The 23,275-nt window shown below is 40.3% G+C and overlaps 1 protein-coding gene across 2 annotated transcripts in view; it reads right to left on the reverse strand.

The window, feature by feature from the left end:
- The window catches only part of MCC (MCC regulator of WNT signaling pathway), a 715,741-nt gene that overhangs the window by 171,537 nt on the left and 520,929 nt on the right, over nt 1-23,275 (reverse strand). Inside the window, exon 4 of one of the 2 annotated variants that reach the window (XM_080371226.1) lies at nt 17,574-17,785. In XM_080371226.1, coding sequence (XP_080227352.1) covers nt 17,574-17,785 — 212 coding nt within the window. Of the gene's footprint in view, nt 1-119; nt 8,674-17,573; nt 17,786-23,275 lie in introns of those variants that run through there. The other variant, XM_080371228.1, reaches the window with a different exon arrangement.

The raw sequence follows: 23,275 nt of genomic DNA on the forward strand, positions 1-23,275 counted from the left end.
CAGCAAGTTACAGCAAGATACACAACCTATTAATTTTTAATTGCATTGCTTGTGGACTGAAAGCCCAAAAGGGGAGCGTTCCTTTTTAAAGCATAAAGAAGGGCACTGAAACTGCTTACCTCACTCAGCTCTGCAGGGGAGTCATTTCCATATTTCATAGCAACTCCAGAATTCATGATTAGACTTCTCAGGGCTTGATGATTTCTGCAGATTTTAATGCTTCAAAGCTTTGTTCAACTGATTCAATACTTTCTTCTCCAAAATTTTTCTGTGTTACACATTTTGCTCTAGACAGCCATTTTTATTCCACATTGATAGTTGAAATTAATGATGCAAGATCTTCTAAAAGAGCCAAACTGGTTTTGACTTCACAGACAATCCATTACTGGGAGAGACTTGTTAATACTGTGAAGTGCTCAGAGAATGCAGGGAAGGAACTGCTTGCCAGGATCCCAGGGCTGTCTTAGTCCATCTGTAAGGCGTGCTTCATCTCTGCTGTCTGTTTTATGCTGCTCTTTTCCACAACTCCGTTTAAGGGCATCTCCCAATGCCGCCGAATGTACTCAGAAAAATTTGATAAGCTTCATGCAAATTCACAGAGAAATTAAAAGGAGAGGGCAGCTACAATCTTCAGTGTTCAGGGAGGCAGAAGGAAAAAGAGAAGAAAGCTCCCCTTCGCGAGACAAACCAATGCTGCACTTCACGCTAAAGTTTCCCCTGCCAGTGAGCCTGGAGTTTAAGTGGTTTATGATCAAACACAGCTGTCTTGCTGCTGGCTAAAGGGTGCATGGAAGGGGCGGTACTAAAAGGAGAGTGCAAGTGGGAGGGAGTAAGCTACAGCGAGTACATTTTGGAATTACAGGCATCTTTCCAGCTTTCTGCATACTAATTACTATACACAAAACTATAAAGTTAAGTAACAGGAAATGCCACCTGGATAACAACAAATTGGATTCCTATTTCCCTATTCCCATGTGCAATTAAGTACAGAGAGATGGGGGGCTTTAGGGGGTGGGTGTTGCAATGATTTCAAAGGTCACAGTAAACCCAAAAGTACCATGAGAAAGCTGCAGATTTTATGTAACACACTGACATTTTACAAAGACTTTGGGGAGATGCTACTGGAAGAAGGGAAGAGAAAAACATTTCCTTTCAACATGCAGCTAATAATCTAGAAAAATCCTTAACAAGCTTTGTGGACACGCTGCACCCATTGCAGGAACCGACAACCTCACTTCCCCTTTCCTCTATCCTCTAAAACATAGTGACAGCCCCACACACTTCATGATGCTGGATTATGATGTACTTTTGGAGTTAGAAGTAGGAAATACCATACTCTGCAGCTGAAAGCTACCTGATCATGTTAATACAATATATTATTACATTACCAAATGAGTTCAGGAAAAAAATAAACATGAGAAAGAGGAATAAATGCTATACAAGCTGTGGCACAATTCTTGCACCCTGGCGAAAACATTTACATGGAAACAATGCTCTCCAAGAGCAACATTTGAAAAATCACCTTGTGATATTTTTCTCCCCCTCTGTTAATCACAGATTAATATCAGTATGCAGAGACAGGGATAATTCATCCAAATGTCAATACTGAAAGTGCATCAAGAAAAGAACCAAGATAAACACGTTAAGTATCATTCTATGATACTAAAAAGCAGCAGCACTTTCTGGGTCACTGCCCTTCCTCCATGCCCATCATCAGAACTACAACTCTTCTCTGGCTAAGGGGAATGCCGCAGTCTACAAGACTTTTTACTTTCATCCTCCAGGTTTATTTTCCAGCCTTTCCTTTTTCTTTTCTGTATTTTTCCTGTTCTCCTGTTTGCTTTCTAGCAGTCTGGTTTTCTGGGGTTTCCCTTCCTCTTTTCATGCCCACCTTACACTGCCTCCATTCTTCATTATTTTCCTCCTTGAGAGCATTCTCCCTGTCTCACCTTTACATTCAGACCTGTCTCTACGTTTAGTGCTTCTCTGTATATTCCTCCTTACTCATCTGCTTTGTTCCCGTCATGTTTCCATTTATCGCCCTTCAGCTACCGGCAACGGGCTGCACTGCTCTCTGCTGGCGGGTGGCTGTTGTCTCAGCCACAGCAGAGCACCGTGCCGCACTGGGCCACCTGCACTTTCCCCCTGCAGTGGGTAGGGAGGGATGTCAGGGAGGTGCAGAGTCCTCCAGGCTACAGACTGCAGTACGGAACAGCACATCCTCAGCAGTTCTGTACGCTTGATTTCCTGTGCGTTAAAATGGGATTAACAGTGGTTTATACACAGAAGAAAGGTACAGTATAATGACTTCCCTCATTTCTCATACATGAGAAAAAACCCGAACCTCAGTTCAAAAATTGCTGCAGCTGACACAGTATGTTTAAAAATGTTTTATCTTTCCCAAGTTATGCCTTCAGAAATGGGAGGGTGGAAAAGTTTTTGCATTTTTCATCACTACCCCTATCCACTTTTATAATTGGCTCTGATCCGATCTTTGTCCAATTCTGTCACATGTCTCACAGGTTCACTAACATGGAATGAGTCTCAGCATTGCTTAAGAATAAAGTTCTAATTTTTTTCTTTTCTAAAGGAAAGGCTGTATTAATTATGGCTTCAACATACTGCATATCCCGTGTTATATCTCTATACTGCTAAATACTTCCCAGCTGACTATAAACAGGCATTCAGAAATTAAGTTTTTATTTGCTTTCCTCATTCACCATTGTTGTCCATTCCTGGCAGACTAACAATCAGGCAGACCAGAGGACATACAGATGCATCCAAGCGTAATGGTGCAGGACAGTTGAGGATCTAAACTAGATCCAGTCCATACTGTACCCCATAAAAAAATGCTGCATGGGATTTTTTTCTGCCTCTTTCTTGCTCCATACAGTAACATGGTGGAAAAAGACAGAGATACTGACCAAAAATTAACAGCAGAATTCACAGTTTCAGATGTGCACAAAAACATGGGAGATACATGAAGGTACTTTCAGAATAAAGATTATTTAAAACTTAAATTTAAAATTTTAAAAATAATTGTAACTCATGCAAATTAATGAAACAGTTAAACCAAACAGATGAAAAATTATTTTACTTTAACCCCACTGACTTCCACTGCAATCTCTGCATGCCTGCACCGAGTGGTATGGAATTACACATTTCTTAGTTGGAAAGCATCAACTGTCACTTTTAACTAACCTGTGAGTACTGGTACTGCTTGTTTCAAAGTCTTTATAAACCTTGCAGGCATTTCTTTATTGTGGAGGGCTAGCTAAGACTAAATGTAATCATTCTTCTAAAACAGTTACTATTATATCACATTTTTTTTAATACTTAGCAGCATCAAGAACATATTCTGAATAGCTGAAGATGTAGAACTTGTTCGTTTGTGAAATGTCGTATTATCTAGCATTACTCTGAGTCCATTTACTAACTGAATGAAAATATTACATCACAAAATTAAATTTCCAGATAGACCTGACCAATTGTCTCCAGGCAGCTCCACTGTTTTAAAATACATGTAAGCGATCTGATACAGTAGCAGGGTACTATGAACTCCGTTGAAGCTGGAGTGTATTTTCCTATTGGCTTGTGCCAAAGGCAGCCTTCAAAGAAAACAAAGGAAAATCCCAAGTATGCCGATTTTGTGTTGCCAGGAAAAGAAAAAAGCACCCTGCCACCTAATGAGAGAGAGATGCCTGTTGGACTCAGTCCCTCTCTGGCAGCTGACTGTTCATTCTCTTTTCTCCCAGACTAAGTTCCTTGCCTAGGATAGTGATGCTCCCTTGCCCTCAAACTTGTGCCTGTCTTCTTTTTTAGCCTCTATAGTCAAGGAGGGGGTCAGCATGGGAATGGGAAGAACTATCTCTTAACCTACATATACATAGATTTCTTAGCCCAAGAGGACATGGGTGTCAGTGCATGCTTCAGTATGTACTATGACAAAAACAAGAACAGGGAAACAAGAAGCTGGATGAACCTGACTGTCACCAAGGCTTTCAGAAACAACATCCACTAAATGCTTTCTGTCAAGACAGAGACACTGGCCTGGGCTCCCACTCAGTCTCAGCACATTCTGATCAATTACTACTTTCTGTATCTCTAAAGCACTCGTGATGCATACAGCTTATAGCTAAGTACATTTGCACTGCCCAGATTCTTCCCAAGATGATTTCAGAATTATCCAGTAACAGCCATTACTGTGGCCAGTTTGCTGACCGTTGATCTAATAATCCTATGGCCACTCAATTCCATTTGTTTACTCTTACTAAACTGTAGTAAAAGAATCATTGACATGTACCCAAGATTCACTGAGGAGTCTACCATTTGATTGTATCTGAATAATCTTTTAGGAAGATTTACTGTATCTCTGGGTGTAAAAGGATTCTTTTGGGACAAGATACAACTCTCTTGCCCTTCTCCCTTTTACTTTTGAAACCGCCACAGAATATGGGAAAAATTTTACAAGGCTTCTCCCTTATGTCTTGGTAATTACAAAACTCTGTTTCTTAACTGTTATTGGAACAGGTGTGACAATTGCCGCACATGAATGTTCCTGCCTTGTATTGACAGATGCAGAGTGGAAATGACAGCATAAAAGCAATTATCTATTAAATATGTATGTATCACGTATTCTTCAGCACAGTGTGTAGCACTTTCTGAGAAGCAGTTTCACTCTGCATACAACATACACAATTAAGCTGATCACAATTCCAGGATGTATGAAATAGGCCTTCTTGGTTGGTTCTGTTTAATTAGCTCTGTAATGGAAATGTACCTAATTGATGTCCACTGAGCATTTAGTTCATATTTGTTTATTTCAGTATCATTTCTACAGTTAGAGCAGCACCCTGCACAATCCTATACACAATTAAATTACACCTTCAAACACTGCAAATCTACTACACATTGTTTAAGGGCAACATGCTTTTGTTCTAACTGTGGCACAAAATACACTGGTGTAGTGCCAAAGTCTAAATTTCCATGGACAAAACAGTAGCACTCAGAAGGTTAGCATGAAAGCTAAATTTGGAAGCGGAGATTCAATACAGTAGTTGGATAATGTTTCCAGAAAATTCTTTATTCAATAGCTCTAATGCATTACAATTTAAAAGGGAGAGGCTGAAAGGGATGGTTAGGTTCTTCTTGATACGGACTGTTCTAATTAATGCTAGTGAAGGTTATACACCTAGGTTTGAAAGGAAAAAAATCCAACTCATTTGAAACAATTGCAAGTAACCTTATACTGAAGAATGAAGCACTCTATGAAGAAACACAAGCAAACTTATCTTCTTTCCTTCAGTCACACCATCTTGATTAGTCTAAACCAGATAACATGTCTACAATAATATAATTTCCAAATAGCACTTCAATCAGCTACTCTCACCTGTTCACACTTCCTGAAATACTTAATCCACTTAAAAAGTCATGTCCTTGACCCAACCAGTCTCCTTGGGAGTTCACATTTGATCCCTTTTTCCATCTTCCAGTATTTCATGCCATGAAACTACTCACCAATCTGTCAAACAGCTCCTTTCATTTTCTGTCATTTAACCCAAAGCCATCACATTCATCCTGATTCCCTCTGACCCCCCCGAGCCTTAGCATCAGGTCAGGACAGGAAAAGGACCAGGAAGTCAATGTGTGCCTGTTATTCATGTCAGAGACTTGTCTGTCAGGACAACAGGGAGACAGTATCAATTTCTATGCTTCTTTCATGTTGCAGCCACCTAATTATCATGACTGTTCATTTGCTCCTTGCCTAAAAACACAAACCAGACCATTGTAGGCTACAATTCATGCCATCATACTTCCGGTTAGCTTCCCTTCATTGCCCAGCATTCCCGCAGTTCAGTAATGCATTCCTCCAGTTATTAGACACAAGGTAAATCCACTCATTTCACCGCCAGTCCCTACAATCTTGGAAGCCATTCTGATTTAGTGCATATATGCACTAAAATATGACCACTCTTAGTAAAATGCCTGTAGAATAATCCTACCTTTAATATACCTACTCTTTTACTTTATCAGAACCTGTATTCCCTCATGTTTATCCCTCATGATTATGAACTGAATTTCTTTCCAAAATTCTCGCTTGCACAAGAAACATTTGTCAGGACTCCCCTGGTAAGTCTCTCCTATTTTTCCTGATCCCCAACAGTGAGATTTCCTTATTTACATTCTCTCTTAATTCCTAAACTTTCCTGGTTTTGTATCTTATACTTCACACATGTTTATTTCCAGTTCCAGTCCCCACTCTACAGCCATAATCTCATCTCTGCAAACATTCATCAACCCAATTCCCCAGCTTCCTGCTTCAATTTTACTCCTGAACTCTTCCAAGACAACTATGTGTGGTCATTCTGTAATTATTCTCCTTAATTATAATGTTTCTCTCCACTCTGACTTCCATTACCACTGGCACATGGAACACACAACTCCCCCACTTGGATCAGTGACCATGTAAGTGCCCACAGTGACACAAAGAAGGTGGAGGGATCCTGGCATCTGGCACACTTCACCCTCCACCTAGCCAAGCATCCTGGTTCACCATCTATGGTCAAGATCTCTTACGAACATTTAACAGATGAACTGACAGATACCTTCTAAGTACATGTACATACGTACAAACACATATCTGTGTATATGCAGTGTGTGTGACTTATATATACTATCCATACTTACACAAAAAACTATACACATATAGATACACTCATATTACATACATGTATGTACACACACCTATCTTCATAAATGTACTTATATAGGTATGTATGTATAAGCATTTGAAAGTTTGTATTCACTGAAATGTTCCATTTGAAAGATTTTCAGTCAGATGAATTCTGGCAAATGCAAGGAGAGTGTCTGACAGATCCCTGCTTGAAGCTCTACATGGCTTTTTGGCTGGCATGAGCATTTAAATAACAAGAGCATCAAATTCACTGACCACTTATGGGGTTTGGGGAGCTTTATTTTGGCAGAAATTATAAGAAAAATTACTTCAAAAATGGTGTGAACTGAAAAGATATATATAAAACCTCTGGTGAATCAAACCCCCTAGTTTTCAACCAGACCTATTTTACTATCAATAAATTTAAGATTGTTGTAATTGAATTCCTACAGCCCTCATCTGAAGTTTATTTTACTTGCTATCTCCTTTGGCTGCATAGTTTAGTGGCTGTTCATGAATATCAGCAAGTTAGTCTACAGATTACCTCAACTCCCTAACCAGTTACTATCCACTAAGTATGAGTATTTCTTTATTTTCTTAAGGTGTGTGAGTTTTATTTTTCTTCTCTCCCTGGATAGTTAAACATAAAATCCAAGCTCTCAATTCTAACACGCTGTCTGGTTTGTTTTCTTGCCCTTCTAACTGCTTTGTCATGCACCTTTTAAATCTCCTCAGTGACCTTTTTCCTATACATCTTTCTACATTTAAGCTTCTCATCATAATCTGCAATGAAGACTGCCCTACCTCTGCTTCACCCATTTCTACTTCAGACTTCATATCTGTCAATTTCATTTCACATTGGGAAGGACAGCAAACAACACTGCTTCAGCATTAATGCACCCAGAAGTCTATGGGGCAGGATGGGATCCACCCAAGGGTGCTGAGGGATCTGGTGGAGGAGCTCACCAAACCACTCTCCATCATTTATCAACAGTCAAGGCTAATGGGGGAGGTCCCAGAACGCTGGAGGTTAGCCAGTGTGATGCCCATCTACATGAAAGGTGGCAAGTAGGATCCAGGAAACTACAGGCCTGCCAGCCTGACCTCAGTGCCAAGGAAAATTATGAAACAGATCGTTGTAAGCACCATCATGCAGCATGTGCAGGACAACCAGGGGATCAGGCCCAGCCAGCAGGGGGTTATGACAGGCAGGTCCTGCTTAACTGATCTCCTTCTATGACAAGATGACCTGCCTAGTGGATGAGGGGAAGGCTGTGGGTGTTGTCTACCTGGACCTTAGTAAAGCCTTTCACACCATCACCCACAGCATTCTCCTGGAGAAACTGGCTGCTCATGGCCTGGATTTACCTTGCTGGGTAAAAAGCTGGCTGGATGGCTGAGCCCAGAGAGTGGTGGTGAATGGAGTTACATCCAGCTGGTGGCCGGTCACAAGTAGTGTTCCCCAGGGCTCAGTATTGGGTTCAGTCCTGTTTAATATCTTTATTGATGGTCTGGACAAGGGCATCCAGTGCACCCTCAGTGAGTGTGCAGGTGACACCAAGTTGGGTGGGAGTGTTGACCTGCCTGAGGGCAGGAGGCTCTGCAGGGGGACCTGGGCAGGCTGGAGCGATGGGCCCAGGCCAGTGGTGTGAGGTTCAGCAGGGCTCAGTGCCGGGTCCTGCCCGTGGGTCACACCAGCCCCACGCAGCGCTACAGGCTGGGGCAGAGCGGCTGGAAAGGGCCTGGTGGGAAAGGGCCTGGGGGTGCTGGGTGACGGCCGGCTGGGCAGGAGCCAGCAGTGTGCCCAGGGGGCCCAGGCGGCCAGCAGCACCCTGGCTGGTGTCCCCAGCAGGGTGGCCAGCAGGACCAGGGCAGTGACCGTCCCCCTGCACTGGGCACTGGTGAGGCCGCCCCTCGAACCCTGTGTTCAGGTCTGGGCCCCTCTCTGCAAGGGGGACGTTGAGGGGCTGCAGCGTGTCCAGAGACGGGCAGCGGGGCTGGGGAAGGGGCTGGAGCACAAGCTGTATGAGCACTGGCTGAGGGAACTGCGGGTGTCCAGTCTGGAGAGGAGGATGCTCAGGGGGGACCTTACTGCTCTCTGCAACTACCTGACAGGAGGCTGTAGGCAGGTGGGGGTTGGACTCTTCTCCCAGATAACAAGTGACAGGACAAGAAGAAATGGCCTCAAGTTATGCCGGGGGAGATTTAGACTGGATATAAAGAAAAATTTCTTCTTCACTGAACAGGTGGTGAAGCATTGGAACAGGCTGCCCAGGGACGTGGTGGAATCATGGTTTAGTGATGGACTTGGCAGTCCTGGGTTAATGACTGGACTTGATGATCTTAAAGGTCTTTTCCAACCTAAATGATTTTATGATTCTATGATATCTCTGACTTCCTTGTATGGTCTCTTTGGTTCTACAATTCAAGACCTGTTTACACTTTTCTGAAATCACTTTCACTTACTTCAGGTTCATGAAACATGAGCTAAAATGTTCTTTTCTTTCAGGCTTCATCTGGATAGCCTCTTACTTCATTAAGTTCAGAAACGAGTTGCTAAATATTTCTAGTGTTTACTCTCAGATAAGGGTCTATCAACCAACTAAACCAAAGCAAATAAACAAAGTAATCTCTAAAAAAAAAAAAAGTCTCAATTGTTCTGTCCTTACAATTTAGAATCCTGGCAGAAGCCATTTCATCATTATGAAGAAACCCCTGACATCACCACAGGTGCTACAGAAAAAAACCCATTTCCCTCCTTTTTCATAATGCATACCAGACCATCAATATTCATGTAAAAATTAGATTCGGCCAATAATACACACTTATAATCTCTTTAAAAATTCATAGCGTAGAAAGATAAAAAGTCTTTTTCTCCAGTTACTCACCTAAAATTATACATTCAAGCTGGTAAAGTAATACAAAACTCAGTATAAGATATTAGAGATGGCTATTTAGCTTAAAGGCACAAACCTTGCTTGGGGTCCTCATTTCATTATGAACTTTTCACAGAACAGACACTGCCCTTTCTGAAACTCCAAGTGTACTTTGATTGCTTCCTACTGTGATAAAAAGTGGAGTTTACCAATATACTGGCAACATAGCTATTATGATAATCTGTCTCCCACCTGAGAAATTATAATGTGGTTTTCTAGCCCAAAATGAAGCAATCACACTGAAACAGTTCTTCACAAAAAGCAGAAATAGTAAGTGCAAGAGAGCACCTGTGCAGAAGTACTCACCTCCCATTTTCTCTGCACTGGCACCAAAATAGTTCCAAAACAGCTATGCTGACAGCCATATATTCATTTAAAAAAAACCCAAAAATAACCAACCCAGAACATAGAAAGAAGCAGAGAGTTTGAACAGTGGCAGCATCCTGCACCGCCTCAGGTCAGTGTCCCAGACCTGACAGTGACAAAGAAACTGCTCCAGGGAGCAGGAGCATCTTGATGAATTCAACCGTGGCACTGACAGACTTCTATGGAAACCCTGCCTTGTCTCACTTCATTGGCAGGGTAATGAATGGCTGATTACTCCATTACAAGTGAACTAGCACTGAACTGCAAAATCACTTTTTTTAGAGTCCATTTTCAACTGAGCACTGTGGTTAAGGTTTGCACTTTAATTTCTAAATTCCTGTATATCATGTAACCAAGACAAAAGGGTTTAGTATGTGTGTAGAAGGGGAGGGGGAATAAGTCTTCTCATATTTTTAATAAATGAGGATTCGCAGAAGCTCAGCACTGCCAACTGTAACTACATCAGGTCAACCGTTCACACTCAAGAGAGCAGGCAGAAAACCTGGTAAGGCAGAAGACCCTGTGACAAGAGCTACAGGGTAATCTTTCTGGCACACAGAATCCAGGAGGTTAATGTTGCTTCAACAGACTAATCCTGGGCCTCAGGCTCAGCCTATCCACTGCCAAGCAAGGTAATAATATTAATACTATATTCTGTATAGCTATGTGCTATGGTGCTGACCCAACGTACCAGGTGAATTGCTCTTCATTTCAACTTGGGAAAAAAGTACGTTTGGAAAAGTAAAAAGATCTGAACACCTGCACTGGAGCTTGAGCTCCCTTAACTACAGCAAACAAAACAGGATGCATAAAGACAGTTCCTAAGCGGCGACAGAGGGGAAGATACAAAGTCCTTGCAACCAAGTTAAATTAGAAGTTTTGAAACTTTATCAGTAGACCTTCAAAACATCTACTCACACACACTTGTTAAGACGCCTCTTTTCTATAGCACCTGATTGCCACATGCCAGTTCCCATCATCCAATTACAACTGCAGAGCTGGGTCAAAAAACATCATTCTGTGCAGCTCACCTTTGCTATACGCTTGTAAGAGGTATTGTTCAACTGTCACATAAAAGATCCAATTAAAAGCCTAAGTCAAAAGAATATATTAAAAGGCTGCCTGGACAAATGTGCCCTGCGCTGACACCGATCACGTTGTGATAGTCTGCAGATAGAAACAGTAACAGAATTAAAAAATAATAAAAAAAATAAAATAAAAAAAAGAACCTGAGCATATATGCTTCTGAATGGAATTCTCAAGAAACTTTGTAATTTGCCTTTTGCTCCCCTCTATGTCTGTTACAATCTAGCAAGTTCAAATGACAGAAAAACTACATTTCATATAAAACAGATGAGTCCTGGCAGACCTAATCCATAACGTCCATTTTAACTTGGGAAAATTAATAACAGAGCACTATTAAGAGGGCTATGGAAGCCAGGACTGTATAAACACAATGAATAACGCTATTACACCTGATGCCTGCTTCAGACAAACAAACTCCATTACAATACTGGCTGGAAATCAAAGACAAACAGCAAACAGCTTCCCACATTCCTGAACATAAAAAATGTCTGTCAGACAAAACTGCTTTTATGCCTGCTTTCTGACAAGCTAAGCCTACTGAATCTATATTCCAATAATCAGTTCGTGCTTTAATGGAATTCTTGGATTCTATTTTTAGCCTGGCAGAATGGAAATTATGCCTAGTTTGGAAGCAAAGGTACAAAAGGCAAGGTTATCTTGGGCACAAATCTTTTTATAAAGAGTAGGCTGTACTGTCCACACCACCATAATCTTCTTCAGCTTCAGGCCTTCCTACCTACTAGGGTTCCAGCTGAAGGAACCGTTCGGCTACATTTTTATTGCAATAGCTTTTATTGGCATAAAAAATAAATTGTAATGCAAGTTGCATGTAGGACATAGAAAACAAATGGCTGCAAGGTGGGGAGAGGAAGAAACTCTGTTCCCACAGTTTACTGTACATACTGGTTCCCGAATATAGAACAGATTCCCCAACAAAATAACTTCAGAAAAATCAATCTGTACTCAAGTAACTGAATTCCGACGTATCCTACTAAGGATATAGACATCACTGCCTCCCACCCAAAAAGTCGTGCCTTGAGAGCATGACATACCCAATGCTTTGGGGCCAAGTTTCACTGTCTATAAGGGAAGAAGTGGGAAACCTGAAGGAGCCCAGCTTCCCAAACCACGGAACAAACAGTTTAAAAACAGAGAAGATTTGGAAATAGGGGTGAGAAGAAAAAGGGGCAGACTTTGCTAGAAAAGAACATACCAATACGACTGAGTCTTAAAACCAAAGCCATAAAAACTTTAGAAATTAAATGAGTCACTTTACAGTTGGTTCTCATTAACAAGGACACCAAACAAAAACAGTCTACAAACCAACCATGGAATTACCTTTCACAATACAGTTCTGTCTTCAGATTTCCTTTATATTTTCCCTTAAAATTTCATTTCCCAAAAGAAATACCTCTGCAATTTCAATAAAATTCAAATTTAATTTACAGCTGATGGCTATAAATGAAACAATAGAGAAAGTGGTTCATATTTAGGGTGGCTGTAAGACTGTACCTTGACTGCCACAAATCTCTACAAAGCCCTTTCTTTCTGCATCCCCTACAAAGGTATTTTTGCTTTCTTTGGCAACCAGACAATCCTTGCTGGTTTTAAGGAGTCTGTTTTAAAACCTACGTTTACTAGCTTAGTTAAAATGAGCCAAAAATGTAGCTTTAAAAAAATTATAGTACACATATGAATTTTACAGCTTTTAGGGAGCGTAAGTGCTATGGGGTTTTTCAACAGTACAGTTTTTACCCTCTAAACACGCTAACATTACGGTGACTTGTGCCAAATAAAAACCTACATATGTAAGATGGACAAGCAGACATCTGTTATCAGTGGATAATCTGACCACATCAGTCTTTGTAAGAAAAGATTGTTAGTTACACAGGCACATCCCCTGCTAGTCACACAGCAAAAGACACTAGAAGTATCAGCTGGCTGTTTTACAGCGAAACTGGGAGGTAAGGTAGTAAGTAACAGAATAATTGATGTATTGTCAATTGGCCTGTAGTGCTGGAGAAAGAGCTGGAGAAGGAGATTAAATTCAACATTTTGAATTTCATCACAGAATGTCATTTGTGAATATACGCCAAATGCCAAGCACCTCTGTAACATTCTCTTGCTAAAGTACTAAGTACATTTTATAACATCAAGGCATTGTAAGAAATCATTAGAATCTCAGTAACATGACAGCAGTACAGAATTTACATGCAGATCACTTTATTTACATTTACATGCATCTCAGAGCACACAAATGGTTATTGTGACTCAGGATGAAAAAGCCCATTAATGCTGTTTCAAGCAGTTATCCAGAACCAGCTGCACTACAGTCTGACATAAACGTAAACACAGTAATGATACTAAGTGTGCTCTTTTCTAACAAAAAGCTATTCATATAAATAGGCCACAGCAAGTTATGTTCGCCTGATTATGGATTCCCATCTAGGTGAGAAAGGAAAAGCCACTTGTCCCTGAGAAATGTAATACTGACTTTTGGAATACTATCACTCAGTATAAACTACGTCAACTAAAAAGAACAGCTTTCTCAAAACAGTAGTTCCATCTGTCATAACTTGCAGCTAAACGCTCTTAAGGAGGAAAAATTAGCAATGCAAACGTTCACCAAGTCTGACTAACAAAGAGGTGTAACAGTAAGAATTATTTTCAGAGAACATGACACTTCCTAGGACAAAGACATTAAGTTCTCATCTGCTAGTGATCATGCTGAGAAACTAATGCTAATACAACTACATATTGCTTTGCTATGAATATTTCCATATTTCTTTATAAACTTTTGGGTTGTGTACCCAACAGAGATGATATCTACATTTGGCACAGAGAGTCCACAGTCAGAACTAAATTAGGTTTAGTCACCTTAATTCTACAGGAATACAGGAAGCACAGGCTATCACACAGATGCAGGACCAGAACAGTCCATTCCCAAACTCAACAAGTCTTTAGTACCTGCAAATGAGGTACACACACATGCAAATCAGACAGGAATTGCTGAGGAAGGTACAGAGTCATTACAAGATGCATTAAGAATCTTGCTGCATTAGCTTTCTCTTTATTTCTTGGTGGAGACATTCCAAAACCAGCTCCCCTTCAGATGAGAAGTGCAATTTGGCAGGTGGAGCAATCTGCACCAATGCTCTCCTACCTAGACATCCATCTTGCGTTGACAGCTGTGCACAAGATAAAGCATCCTGGCAAATCTGTAAATCTGCCCTTCTCTCTGACAACCATATCTGTGGTACTTGCACAGCTGCTTTGAGGAGGAAATAGCAACACAGACTTCTAAAAGCAAGTGGTCACAAAGAAATGCTACCACATTCTATTCTCTAAAATATAGCTGTATTCTTCCCCTCTGCAAGGCAACCATACCCTCATCAAATCTTTTTAAATGTTTTCAACCAAAATTGCTCTGGTGAGGAAGGTGCAGGCAAAGACCTCCCAATATAGCTGGAGTATCTTTGGGAGGAAACCCCAGAGATTAAAGGATCCTGGATCACACCAGTCCAGGTACTGGATAGTTAAAAAAAGTCCCATATCGCAATATACTTGTAGTCATATTTTAAAAATGTAAGATCTTTGTGCAGAGACTTTTTCAGTAAACTAGTTATTTACAGCTAAAAGAACAGAGGTATGAGATCATATCGTCATGGCAAATGAAAGAATCCCAATTAGTTTTACTTGCCCAAATGTAGCTACTTATGACAACAACTACATTCATCTTAAAACAACAAGAATTAAGGCAACAGGAACTAACAGTAAGCACACAGACATGTATTAGCGTTTATATGCACACATCCTACTAAAAAATTTTTTTTTCAAGTTAATCTAGTCTATTTTAATAATGTGTAAGGAGAATATGAAAAGGGAATTAAACATATCCAGATCTTATCGCTTCAGCTTATTAAATTCACTGGAATTCTAATGTGAAATATGCCTATCATACTGAGATGCTGCCCTGTGTGATGTTTTCTGAGAACACCAACACTTCAGCTCCTACAACAGAGTGCCATCCCTCCTGATAGCACTGCAGGGAACACAAGATCGCATAGCTTCCTGGGAAGTGAATAGATATGAGACCACGCAAATCAGCTGTTTCACCACATTTATATGACTACTCACATTAGTGATCCTTGTTCATCTTTGAAGATTAAAGTACAAATAAAAAATGACTCCCAAACATGCACACGCACAAAGAAATCCTTTGAAATGCTTGAATTCTTTTCCATCCATGAAGAATATTTAAATTACTTACATCCCAATGCAATACAAACCAAGCTCAGAAATAGTTACATTTGGAACACATACAAGGATTCCTATCAGAGATACTTGTTGTAGTATTTAACCTACTGGCATGAACAGGTACATCATCCGTAAGTGGTGACAGCTCACATTAAAGGTTAATGTTAATCATAAATAGTGTTACCAAGGCGAAAAGCTATAAAAAGAAATCTGTTCTTAATACTTAGATGTAAAAATGTGAATCTGAAAAACATGGAAAGAATTACACACCCTATAAAGACTACAGAATAAATTTATCCAGGTAAAACAAAAGCTGAAACTGAACATGTGTTAATAAACTAGAACATAGCAAAATGATGTGAAATGAACAGGTAAAAACATATGGAATCAGTATGAATGGTTACATTTCAAACAGCAATTATTTTAAAATTGCATTGCTCCTGTGAAGGAAGAGGAATAATGCTTCAAAGCAGGTATTATATTTTCATAAAGCTCCGTAGAGCTACAAATAATGGGCAGGATTTCAAAAAGGCATTAAAAAAATCCACTTTACAAAAACTAAGCAAAGTGATAGCGGACTGATGTTCATTTAGCTTTTGCGAAAGGCCAACTCAAATCTTAGGGTCATCATAGAAACCCTCTGTATTGACTGAGGAGTATAATCTGTGCTGTAGAAGTACATAATCATCACAGGGATGTCTTTAGCCTGACTGCACAGTTTAAAATGAAAAGAAGGCTGTCAGAAATACAAACAGGAAATCAAATAACAAGAATTGACATACCAATAGGGAAAAGCACTTTGAGGTACTGAGAGAAAAACAGTCACATGACTCCAACCAGAAAGCACCGATCTGGTTTATGTTCACCCATACAATAGTTACCTTGTTAGACCTCTGAGCCTAAAGTCCAAACATCTACAAAGAAATGTAAAAAACATTGCTTTCAAGGGGTCCATACAGCCTGTGTAGATGCATTTGGGAGAAGCTGCCAGAACTGTTCATCCCGCAGCAGGATGACACAGAAAGGCTCTGCTCGGCTTTTTAAAATGGATTCTAAAGAAGATAAACCTCTCTGGTTACACTTTAGCAGCATTTAGAGTTCCAGAGAGAAATGTCCATGTAAGAGTCTGTTTTTAAATCTTTGTCCTGCTATTACATAGAAATGCAATCAACTCCTGAAGGGAAGAAATGCAGTTATTAAACCTCCATCAGTTTTTTTTTGAGGTAATCCTGGTTGCAGTACAATGGAGTCTGGTCAGCTCCTTATGTACAACTGGAAGAGTTCCCTGGACTGAACCTATCAAAATGTGAAAGCGGAGATCTGCCATTTCTGAGAATGAATGCGAGGGAGCGGCTTGGCTTGTCATTGTGGCAAATGCAGTTAGGTAAAACAATCTGAGAAAGAGACAGAGAAGGAAGTACCCATATTAAGTCATAGCTCTAAGGCAGCTATGTTATCTCTTTAAAGAGTCTAAATTTAGATTGCAGTAAGCATGCCCCTCAGTTTTAAAAACTGTGTAAAGGGAATAAACATAAACAGTTACCATTCTGTCATTTTCTCCCATTCCTTTCTCTCTACAATTTAAGCCAAAACAAAAATTTACATATGACCCATGACATCAATGCTCAGCAGGAGTTATATGGAGATGTTATTGTATTCATCTACATATAAATGAGAGACTGCTAAATCTGCTATGGTTTGAAAGAACATAGAACATTTAAAAGCAGAAATATAACAGATGCTTGTTAAAACAAAGATCAGGCATTTTTTGTAAGAGTAAGCATAGAAGGAATTTAGAGATGTGAATAAAAAGAACCCCCAAATATCTGGGGATTTTTATTTCTTATGAGCTTTCAGCATTTTCAAAGATTTCTACATGTCAATGCAATGCAGTAGCTTTCACGCTCTGCATTCTGGAATAACACTGCACCCTGTGTCTTTGTATTGCAAATGTAAAACATGTTATGAAAGCCCATAATTTCTGAATCATCATCAGCCAGGAGCATAGACAGAGGACATATTAGTACATATCCACCTTCAAACCTGAGTGAACTCCAAATCCAAAAAGGTGTCCTCACAGTTTCTATCCAGAAACAGATGTGTGCAAGCCACTCTTTTTGCACAGCTATATTGCTCTAAATTAAGCTCTACTTAAACTTCTGTTAAGTGCATTCTACATCCTTTAATATAATCAAATGTGAAACCGCTCCTACCTTTCCAAAATGGTATTTTTAAGCAAGTCAAAATGCACTTACAGTGTTGGCAAGTTCTAAGTAGCTTCCTCCAACTGAGTTGCTAAAATTTGAGGTCTGAGCCAGAAGTCTTTGCAGAGCAGCCTGTTGAGTCACATTGCTTCTACCATACTCCAACACCTTTTGTAGTGTAAAATGACTCTGGAGGTCTGGACTCTGAAGGTCTCTTGCTCCTGAATCATACTCCCAGCTTTCTCTGGCTCCTGATAAGGCACCTAAAATGCAGAAATAGAAAAAACATTCTAGTATGGACTGTGTATAAAGAACACACAATCATGGAATATCCCAAGTTGGAAGAGACCCATAAGGATCATAAAGTCTAACTCCTTGCTCCTTGCACAATTGCCCACAATTAAACCCTATGATGAAGAGCATCTTCCAGACACTCCTTGAACTCTGACTGGCTTGGTGCTGTGACCACTTCCCTGGGCAGCCTGTTCCAGCAACGAACCACGCTCTCAGTGAAGAACCTTTCCCTAATGTCCAGTCTGAACTTCCCCTGACAGCTTCATTCCACTTCCCCATGTCCTGTTGCTGGTCACTAGAGAGCGGAGATCAGCGCCTCCCCTCTGCTGTCCCCGTGAGGAAGTTGGTAGGCTGCAACGAGGTTGCCCCTCAGCTTTCCCTTCTCCAAGCTGAACATCCAAGTGGCCTTTGTTGCTCCTTGTAAGTCTGGCCCTCGAGGCCTTTCTCCACCTTGGTCGCCCTTCTCTGGACACAGTCCCATAGCTGATGTCCTTCTTATACTGAGGCACCCAGAACTGACACAGTACTTGAGGTGGGGCCCCACTAGTGCAGTGTAGAGCGGGACAACCACCTCCTCAACCAGCTAGCTATTCTGGCTTGATGCACCTCAGGACATGGCTTGACCTTTTGGCTGCCAGGCCATACTATTGACCCATAAATAAGCCTGCTTCTCCTTCCAGAAAGAAAAAAAGTGAACAGCTCCACCACTGTTTTTCCCCATCTTGCACATACAGACCATGCCAGGAAAAAAAGCAGTAGTAACATTTTCAATGGACAGATCATTTACTAAATTACAAGATCCATGTCCTGGTTTCAGCTGGGATACGAGTTAATTTTCCTCAGATTTGTTGTGAGAACAATGCTGACAGCACACCAATGCTTTTTGATTGTTGCTACAAAATGTTTATACTAAGCCAAGGGCTTTTCAGTTTCTTGGCCACTGCCAGTGAGAGGGCTGGGGGGGCACGGGGAGCTGGGAGGGGACACAGCCGGGACAGCTGGCCCGAACTACCCAAAGGGATATTCCACACCATGGGGCGTCACAGTGAGTATATAAACTGGGGGAAGAAGGAGGGAAGGGGGGGGAGGACGTTCAGGGTGGTGGTGTTTGTATTCCCAAGTAACCGTTACGCGTGATGGAGCCCGGCTTCCCTGGGGATGGCTGAGCACCTGCCTGCCCGTGGGAAGTGGTGAATTAATTCCTTGTTTTGCTTTGCTTGCGTGCGTGGCTTTTGCTTTACCTGTTAAACTGTCTTTATCTCAATCTCGAGTTTTCTCACTTTCAATCTTCTGATCCTCTCCCCCACCCCACTGTGGGGGGAGTGAGTGAGTGGCTGCATGGGGCTTAGTCATCATCTGACAAACCAGAATGAAAATGAAAGCATCTGCATACATTATTTAGTATAGAGTAAAAAGTGTAATTTACAATAGCTGAGGAACAGCGAATGAGTGTCTGTTACTATATCAGATTGAAAAGCAGCACTGATAGAAGAACTAAAGAGGAAAGCCATTATTCACCTCTTTTTGTTTACTGAATACCAACACAATAAGTGAATCTTTCAGCTGTATAGATCATCACTTCTTATGTTAGTACTGCCTTTATTATTATCTCAGGGTTGCTTGTTTCAGTTCAAGTTTCAGAGACAAATCAATCATAATGTGTTTCATTACAAATCAATCCAAGAATATGATCATGTAGCTAGTGAGAAACAATGAATGTTTCACAGAAAGTTTCCTGAACCTTCACAAACCCTACATGAAGCTGCAGGGTTGCTGTTTCTCCATGTACCATCTTTCCAATTCCCCACAGCCAGAGACAGGCTTAAACCCCTAACACAAATCTAACAAAATTTTCTTGTTTTATCAGTAACTGTTTCATCCATGGGTGTTCTGCTTCCCATACAACTGTCCCACTCTTTCAAAATCCTGTTATGTTGTAGGGTCAATTTCCTATGGCAAAACATTCCACAGTAGACACTGGATTATTTAATAACCCTGGGCACCACTGTAAAATTTAAGATGTGGCATAATCAAGATTAAAAACAATTAAGTGAATTGTCCGAGCATACACTCTAAGTTAATAGAAAAGTCAGAATAGAATTAAGAGCTACAGACTAATGCAAAACTCTAAATCCACCATGCAATCATCAAACCATAAGTAATTGTCTGTAATGCCATCCTATTAGTTTGAAAGCTTTTCCTTTTTATGAGCTAGTTGCCTCTCTCAAATATTCATTAGCATTCTAAGTGAGTGTTTGCTAATCAGTGGTTATTACTTATTCAATACAATGCCAGGGAGAAGCAATAAACTACATAATAAAGTACCAGGAGAGTGCCTCCCCCTTGCCAAGTAAGTTGAAGATGCAAAAGTGCAGAGAAAACCTGCCAGAAGGGAAGCAAGACAGCAACTAATATTTAGCTTTAGGTCAACTCCCTAACACCCTGTAAAGCAGTTACACATGACAAAACAACTTAGGTGGCTTCCCTGCCTTACTGTAATGCGTATCTGCTAGTCTCTAAATATGTAAGTAGAAAATAAAACAAAAAATAATTACATTTTATACTAATATCATCACCATGACTGATTACCACAGGTACAAGTAACAGTTAAGGATTAATTCAATTACTTTTACACCAAGAGCATGCACCACCGTGGTTATCTAGCTACATGCTGCAAGCTCTCCAACAAGCTGAACAAAGGTGCTGCCACCAGCAATATTTTACACCGTGTGGCACGAACTACGACAGCGTTAGGTACCTCTGCCCTCTTGTGGCTACAGCATTACCGTAGAGCAAAAAAATCAGCAGCCCACAGCTGCAGCTGCAGCAATGTCTCAAGAGCTTTAGGAAGACAGGGCATCAGTTCTGCCACCTCCCAGGCTTGACAAGAACATGGGAAACAACTCTGCACAAGTATAGCCACAGAACTAAGAGAGCTGTTATACAATATAGACACTCCTCTTTTTACAGAGCTAAATATGGCACAACAGAGTACGTGCACTAAATTTCTATTACTCAAACAACATTGTTCTGCAAAAGACCTTTCACATTCATTCAATTAACAGTAGCTTTGTTGAAGACCCAAGTGGCCTTCATAGATTGCACCACCTGCTAACAGACTGGAAGCACTTACAACACACAGCTGGCTCAGAAGTCACCTGTCAGTCACAGAGACATCCAGGAAAAACTGTTTTTTTATGACTGTATTGTGACTGTATAGTTAACCTTAAAATAAAAGAATAAAGTTTTCTTACAAGCTCAGCTCTGTTTTCCTGTTCCAAAACATACATACTTAAAATGCAAGGATATATGACTGTTACAACAGAAAGCATATCCATTATTTTATTTTGGGCTTAACCCTAATCTCTAAATTTGCCCACTATTCTCCCAAAAGATTCCAAAACTCTGGCTGTTAAGATGCTGACCTCCTGGATCATGCACCTTTCAAGTCTCAGCTCTGCAGGGAAAGTATAGAGTTGTCACAACTGAGATTTCAGTCATAACTGAAAATTCAGTCAGGAATTAACTCGTTTGCTGCTGTAATTAACATAAAAGTGTTGCTCTTACAATAGTAATCAGAAAGAAAGAATCATTAGGTATGATGGCACACCAAAAGCTGAGAGCCAACCTGATAACTAGGAATCTATAGGTCCTAAATCTGTGTTTAAGAATTAGTCTTCACAGAACTACATACATTCCACAGTAGTTTTCCCTGTTGCTTTACACTTAAAATCATATGAAATTTCTGTATTACATGAAACAAAATTATTCTCATGAAAATTCCCAGGTAATAAGCATGCCAGAAAATTAATGTTGTTACAACTACCAAGCGGGGTGTGTGTGTAATTAGTTACACAATATAGACAAGTAATATAAGAGCATACAATTGTTTTCAAAGCAACATTTCAATTCCTGAATAAGAGAGTTAAATCAATCCTTTTTGGTCTGAATGGATACATCAGACTTTACTAAAACTGCAGGATAAAAGCTTCTGATTATACACAAGCTTCCACACATGTATTTTTTTAATCGCCTTCCTAGTACTACTAGCACTTGCCTGTCTTGACCTGTAATTAATTCCAGGTAAAATTCATGTTATAGCAAATATTAAGTACCTAATGGGAACTGTTTGTTTCTAGCGTTTTGTAGGGTAGATGAGTAGAGCATCTGAGTGTTATGTAGATCCACCAGTAGCAGGACAGCCTAAATCTTGCCTGTAACATTTATTTAAACCTTTTGTCTTCTGCGGGTTTTCCTGTTCATTTAGTTAGTCCTAGATCTTACTTATTTCCTTACAATTATTTAAACTTTGATACATTTTACATTTAAGTAAAACAAAGGACAGTTTAATTTGGTAACACATACAAGATTCCATAACCACAGATAAAATGTCACTTGATGAATTGTAACAAAGCTGTTTAAAGTAACTTTATAAATAATTTCCTTGACAAGTATCACTATGATAGGATACCTTGCCCAGGTTCACTGAGACTTCTTGCTAGTTTAACTTTCCTTTATCACCTACAAAGCTCTCAGTAACAGCACAGAGCTCTGTGTTCTGGTACTGGTGTCATCCCATTATGGTGACCTGAAAGAAAATAGCATTTCATCTTCTCTACTAACAGTTAACCTTCTGCCTAGAAGGCTTGTACTCTGCAACATGGAAGCAGGTACCCACTGTAACTACAAGCCTACCCATACAGCCAGGCTTTTTGCTTTGGTAAAGGTCAACTTCACCAGGCTATGCTGATGGACCAAGCATTATGTGACTTCATCTTTGCTATCAAAGTAGGAAAGATGGCAGGGCACTAAAGATGTATTAGTTGCTGAAAGGATTTGGGATATCAGGAAAAGTGAGGCACTAAAAGATTAGCCCTGAATCAGCTTCTCAAATGAGTCTGCCATACGAATGACAAACATGAAGACAGTTGACAATGTAAGACACTATGAGCACAACCAACCTCTAGGTCACATATCTACACCTCACTCAACAAGGAAAGTCTTAACAGCAGAGATCCAAAGTCTGATCACAGTTTTCCATGAGGAATCAGTGACATTTCGTTACTTAAACTTATTTGGGGAACTCTGACATTTAACACTATAATTTATGTGCACCGGCCACAGCTTGCAGCTTCTAGGAGAAACTTAATTTTAGAATATGATGATTTTACAGCTGAGTGGGCAGAGTTAAGTTCTCTCAGTCAAGTATTAGCCTCTAGTCTCAAAACCTATTTCAATCAGCCATAATCTTGTAATCAGAAGTTGCATACTTATTTTAACACATTTTCTTCATGCCTTACTACATGTATGCAACAATTCCTGGAGATATAGCCCATCTGCTTCTACCATCTTCACACACCAGATCAATCAATAGGCATAAAGAGGTTATAAATCCAGGCAGTTGGTGACTTTGCAGTGTTCTAAGGTGAGCCAGACATTTCCTCTCTTTTCCACTTCCA

The sequence above is a fragment of the Falco punctatus genome (assembly GCF_963210335.1).
Source record: "Falco punctatus genome assembly, chromosome: Z".
NCBI lineage: Eukaryota > Metazoa > Chordata > Aves > Falconiformes > Falconidae > Falco > Falco punctatus.